This window comes from Octodon degus, unplaced genomic scaffold (genome assembly GCF_000260255.1).
Source record: "Octodon degus isolate 3935 unplaced genomic scaffold, OctDeg1.0 scaffold00004, whole genome shotgun sequence".
Lineage (NCBI taxonomy): Eukaryota > Metazoa > Chordata > Mammalia > Rodentia > Octodontidae > Octodon > Octodon degus.
Window position 1 is genome coordinate 24,317,444 of NW_004524580.1, and position 6,271 is coordinate 24,323,714.

Sequence of the window (6,271 nt, forward strand, 5' to 3'; positions counted from 1 at the left end):
AAAAAAAAAATCCACTTGGATTCTGAATGCTGCACATGAAAAATAAATTATAAAGCAACAAAAAATAATCGTGTGTTATACATGAATTTAAAATACAGAAGTGAGATAACTTTAGGAAATCATAGCCAATACTAAAAGCTTCTGAGTTTATAACAAAAGTATTTCATCCATTACTTTACTTATCAGGTACGTCCTGGGTGCTTGCCATATGCCAAGACTATGTGTGAGCAAAGCAGTGAACAATAAATAAACACAGTTGCTTTCATGGAATGTTCTAGTAGGGAAAGAGGCAATGTAAGGGAAATAGAGTGCCCACAGGCAAAGGCAGAGGGCTGCTATTACATTTAGAATATCTAGTGAAAATCTCTACAGCCTGGTGAAAATTAAGCAAGAATAGGAGGTGGGAAGCCAGCTTTGAGGACCTCTGGGGGCGGGGGAAGGGTTTCCCTAGAAGGAAGAGCCAGAGAATGAGTGGCATCTCCTGGAGCAGTATGGAGGCCATTATAGGCGGAGCAGAGTGAGTAAGGGGGAGAGTGGTAGGAAGGATCTCGGAGAGCCCCAATCAATTCCCTGAATAATTACTCGCCCCCTTTTAAGTGCTCCTTGTCTCCGCTTTACTGTGGCAAATGAACATAAATCATGTTTTCAGACCTGATCTGGAAGGTAAGATGTTATGGCTTGTGTCTAGATGTCGCCTCAGAGCTTCATGTGGTCACAGGTGGAGCTTTTTGGAGGTGGCTGGATTTAGGGTGTGTGACGCTGGGATTAAGGATGGGACACTGGGATTGATTCATGGTGCAATGCTAGGGTTAAGAGTAGATAATATAAGAGTCAGAAAGGGCTGGTTAGCATGAGGCTTGCTGCCTGCTGCCTTCTGCCTGCCCTGCTTTGCCATGAGCTGCCTCTCCTCTGCAGTGTCCCCTGGGCTCGGAACCAGCCAACAACGAACTAAAACTTCTACATACTGTGAGCTAAGTAAGTCTTTCCTCCTTTAACTTTAGGTGTCGAGTATTTCAGCTCTGCAATAGGAAAAGAAACTAAAGCACAAGATAGAAGTCTCTGTTAATTTTCTAAACAACTCTGACAGGGACCTGCTGTTTTCTCCTGGGGTGAAGGGGTGTAGTCAGAGGTGAAAGGATTCCAGAAGTCTCCAAGTTTCCAGAGTGCTTTGAGTCCCACCATATTCAGCGAAAGATTCAGGAAAATCTAAATTAAATTGGGCCTCGGAAGTGCTGCTGTGATTGTGGGAGAAAGAGTTCAGGAAAAGGACAAGGGTGGGTAGAGACCCTCTAGAATAATTTTCCCAATAGATTTCTAGAATGCGAGTGCTCTGTGGATGGGATCGTTCCTCTGTTCACTGCTTGGCATGGGATAAGCATTCAACAAATATTTTTTGAATGAACACACACAGGAGTGGAGCAATCTGCTCAGCAATATAGTGGAGACACATAATAGACATATAAACATACAATGTTAAATTAAATAAGTTTTCTGGTGGCTAATACAAGAAGTGAATTATTTTTACTACCTCAAGTAGAAACCTGTCTCTCTGGTCACTAATAAATTCATGAAGAGTCTTTTTTGTGTCTGCAGCTGTAAGGAACATTTAAATAGATTTAGGTTTAGTTCATTATCCTTCAAAGATGTCATATGGAATAAAAGCGTAAGTTATTACATTCACTGTAGAATATATATGTGCTTTAAGAAACTACCTTGCAGTAAGATTTTTCATAACCACTCATAAGTTAATAGTAGTAATTATCATTTATTTTGTACCCAGTCATATCCCAGGAACTTTATTAAATGTTTTAAAGGTATCATTTAATCCTAATGACAATCCAAATAAAGGATATGTTACTGCCCCATCTGTGTGCCTCCAGAAACTTAGAGAGGTCACAATTCTCCAGTTCATATAGGCAAGTGGCAGGGATGGGGACCCATTTCCTCAGCCTGAGCTGTACTGAAGAAGTCTGAACTTTTGATTTTTTTTTAATTTTTTTTTTTTTTTTTTTTGAACCAGGGATTGAGCTCAGGCCCTTGTGCTTGCCAGGGAAGCACTTATTCTACTGAGCCATCTCCCCTTGAACTTTTGAATTTCAATGCTTGGCTGATCTACAGATGAAACTGAAGTCCGCAGACACAGGGCTTTAGAGGAACCACAAACTAAACGTACAGCAGAACAGGAAAATAGGGCAACGAGTTTCACCACGCAGAAAACTAAACAGGAAGGACTAACAAATTCCCCTAATGGTTTATTCTTCATTTTGGAAAATTATATTTATGCTGCATTTCATTATTTACATTGTGAAAAATTAACAGAATGTGGTATGAAATGAAATCTCCTGATAATAATGTAAATAGAAGTAGAAATAAACAAGTTTTCCTTAAATAGCCAGTGAGTCAGTGCTGAACCAGGAGGCCTAGGTCTTTCTGGGTTGCATTCAGTCTCCACCTCTTACTAGTTGGTGTCCCAAGTACCTAGCTTCTCCATGCCTAAGTTTCCTCACTTGTTCAATGAGGTCACTAACTGGTAGGTTAGTTTAGTGTCCCTCCTATCTGCGGTCTCCAACTGGGAGGCTATCTGCCTCCTAACTTGATGTCAGGTGGTTGGCCACGGAAGGTATGTGGACTTGACCTACATTGTTTCCAAGGGGAAACCAAGAACCGCCGCTCATTTCCTTTCTCCCTTTGCCATAATCCTAGCTGGGTCCCACACAGCAAATGTTCTCTCAACAGAAAAGCCCGGGAAAAGCACCAAACTTGGAAAGCGATGAGGGTTCAAACCTCCGAGACTGTAAACCATTGAAATGGAGCAGGGGTTCATTACCAAAGTGTAATTTAGCCTAAGCAGCTGTGTTATTCTTTCCTAATGGTGTTGGGAGAAGGAAATGAGGCAACAGACTACAAGGATAGCAACTTCTTAAGAGCTGTACTGTTCAAACAATGCAAGTAGAACGAAGAATCATTGAATTATTTAAGGTCAGTAATTTAAGGTCAGTATTTAAGGCAACAATGATTACTACAGTCATTAACCAGCACAAGTTGGGAGGTAATGAGGAACAAAGTTTGGAATCAGACCAGCTGATTTGAATTCTATATCCACTTAGAGATTTGGGGTGATTCAACTGCTCCAAGTCACTTTCATCAGATGCAGAGGAGACAGAAATGTCTAGCACTTTCCTGGTGAAGATTAAGTGATGTGCATATTACAGTCATCAACACTTAATACACAGGCATGTTTTTAAAGCTTCTTAAAAGTGTATAGGAGGGGGCTGGGGAGATGACTCAGCAGGATAAGTGCTTGACTGACAAACACAAGGATCTGAGTTCAATCCCCGGTTCCGAAAAAAAAAAAAAAATGTATAGGATAAAAACCACTGCCATTCATGAAAGTAGAGTCATCTAATGAGCCCATGTACCTACCTGTCACCTACTCCAACACTGACCACATTTGGCCAGTCTCATCTTTTGCCTCCCCTCGTTGGTTACTGTCTCACTAGCGTATTTTAAAGAAAATAAAAACACTTGGGTCATTTCAGAATGTAAGTACTTGAGTATATAGCTCCCTGACAAAACAGCTTTAAGGCATAATCACAATACGCTCGCATTTAGGAAAACTAACAAATCTTGAGTGTGATCTCTTAGCCAGCCTGAACTAAATCTTCCCAGTGGTGTAATAATTAAAATCTGAAGATCAATTCTGTTGGCGGGGCTCCTCAAGTCTCCTTCATGTGTCACAGCCACCCCCACTTACCTGACACCTTTACCCACATGCCATTCATTTGTGCAAGGAAGCGGGTCAGTGTCCCTGTAGAACTTCCCATAGACCGGTCTAGAAGACTGCGTTCTCAGGACTCTGCTTACCACAGCCTTCAAGAGCTCATATTTACTCAGATTCGGGTGCAATTTACTCAAACATCTAAGGAAGAAAGTGCTCCCTGTACCTTTTATCCGCTCACTTATGAAGGGCCAGCCCAGTGGAAAACTAACTCCAACACCTCTCCCCCAAGCTGAGTACTGTCCAACTGTTAAATATTAGTTCTGGCTACTTTCACATGACCGTACTGGCTGGCGGCATAGATGGAATGTTATCTTGCTATCCTAGTAAGACTCGCTCTAGCGCATTTCCTATCTGGACTATTCTAGCTCTGAGGTGGATGTTGCTACCGAGACTCATAGAACAGAGCTTTCCCCAAAGCAGCAGCATTCCTGGACATCAAAGCCCTTCCATCACTTACTGGAGATGAAAAGCGCAGGCTGAAAGGGCTGGCTCTGTGAAGATGCAGCGGAGCTAAGCCAGCCGGTCAGAGGCTGTGTCCTGGAGACCCAGGCAAGCGGGGCTGCAGTCGCCAAGGTGGAAAGCTCCTTCAGCGTAGGCGACCTAATTTGCTCATGACAGTTGCCCAGGTACTTTCTCTGATGGTGACCTAGCAGTTTGCTGCTACTGCGTACAGAACCACCTCGACTCCCACTGCAGCGTCCTGGCTTCTTTCACTCTCACGTAGCTTCATTTTCAGTCACAGTGCGGGCAAGACATGTAAGATTGGGAAACAGGGGTTTTGGTCACGGAACTCCTGATCAGAAACAGTCAGAAGTCTTTACGTGGAAAGCCTAAGCTGCCGGGTATCCGCAGCTGCCAGAGCCCGACTTGCCCTGGACAATGCCCAACAGTTTCATCATTTCCTCTGCAAGAGTTTCTCATGGTGCTTACTCTTCAGACAGAGGAAACACTAGGTCATTTGCAAAGCTCTTCTTCCTGGTGAGCCCAGAACTGCCGGAGTGGTGAGGGCTTTTCAAGTCAGCTTCTTTGTGCAGAACTCTTTCCTAAAGGTCTCACACTTAGACCCTGAAAGACTCTTGGCAGGCCCACCCTCCTACAGAGGTGGCGTCTGAAACTCAGGCTCGAGCCTGGATATGCCCTAGTTGTTGGCATCATTTGTTACAGCCTATTTTGAGGGGACAGCTATATGTGCACCTCTGAGATCTTTGAAATTGATTTAGATGGCATCCAATTTTTCATTCCAAGTGGTTTACTTGTTCTCTGGAGATTTTTTAAAATTTTATTTGGAGGCACAGTCTTGCTATGTAGCCCAGGGTGGCCTTGCACTTACTGTGATCCTCCTGCCTCAGCCTCCTAAGTGCTGACATTACAGGTGTGTACCTCCACACTTGGCCTTTTGTTCTTTCTCCATATGTTGGCAAGTACATGGGCTTTGGGAAGCCGAGGAAAAAGCAGTTTAAGTTACCACAGCAAATTCTGGATACTTCAAACTCATAGTGATCCCCCATCTCAGCCTCCCCAGTGCTGGGATTACAGGCGTGCGCCACCATGCCCAGTTCTGGGACCACCATGGTATGTGGTACCGGCAATCAAACCTGGGTCCTTGTGCTTGCCAGGCAGGCACCTAGAGCGCTGAGCTATCTCCCCAGCCCCTCATGTCATTTTTGATAACCAGCCTGCCCTCTTCCATAGAGAAATGATTGGCATCTTGTGCTATGTTAACACGTTGCCTTCTAAAGTCATTAACATTGGGTATGTTTTTTGCAAAAATAAGCAAGGCTGTTTAACTTGATCAGCTTCTCAATTCTGGATATAGGAGTTCTCTGAACAACAGAAGCCTCTCTGTCCTGAGAAAATTTCCGTATCTCTACATCTTTTTTTTTTAATCAAATAGGTTTTATTCAGTTTTAGGATGATGAAAACAAATGATATAAAATAAGTCATAAGAAATACTCTCATGCTGTCACCTCAAGCCACTTTCAATGTCTTACAAATGCTCACACTGCAAATATGAAAAGTTTTAATATTCTTACAACTTCTGCTACAATAATGCAACATTAACATACAGATTTTTTTCTGTACCAATTTTAAAGTTGAATTACTGAATTACATACTAATTCTTATGCTAGTCACATATATTTTATTTATACACTTTTAATGAGATCGTTGCCAGTACACATTATTTTTCCTTAACTTCATTTGTACATTAAGTCAGTGTCTGTCATGCAGCCATTAAAAACCTTTTGGTAAATTACACAGGTGTATAGTCCAATTTCGACTCTAGCTTCTTAGAATCAGCCCCTTTTCTGACTGCTTTCATGCAGTCTTCCTGAACTACAAAATCATGATCAGCACGAATTGCAAACATACCTGCTTCAGTGCAAACATTTCTCAGGTCTGCTCCATTAAAGCCATCTGAAGGCTTCACAATTGCCTCATAATCTATTTCACCATGCTTCATAATGGGACCTGCATGGATTTTCAGTATAT

General features: G+C 42.5%; 1 protein-coding gene and 1 pseudogene across 1 annotated transcript in view; both read right to left on the reverse strand.

Moving 5' to 3' along the window:
* The window catches only part of Ccdc38 (coiled-coil domain containing 38), a 48,546-nt gene that overhangs the window by 26,919 nt on the left and 15,356 nt on the right, over positions 1-6,271 (reverse strand). Inside the window, exon 5 of the mRNA XM_023716534.1 lies at positions 1,529-1,593. Coding sequence (XP_023572302.1) covers positions 1,529-1,593 — 65 coding nt within the window. The remainder of the gene's footprint in view (positions 1-1,528; positions 1,594-6,271) is intronic.
* The window catches only part of LOC105742310, a 1,296-nt pseudogene continuing 1,057 nt past the window's right edge, over positions 6,033-6,271 (reverse strand).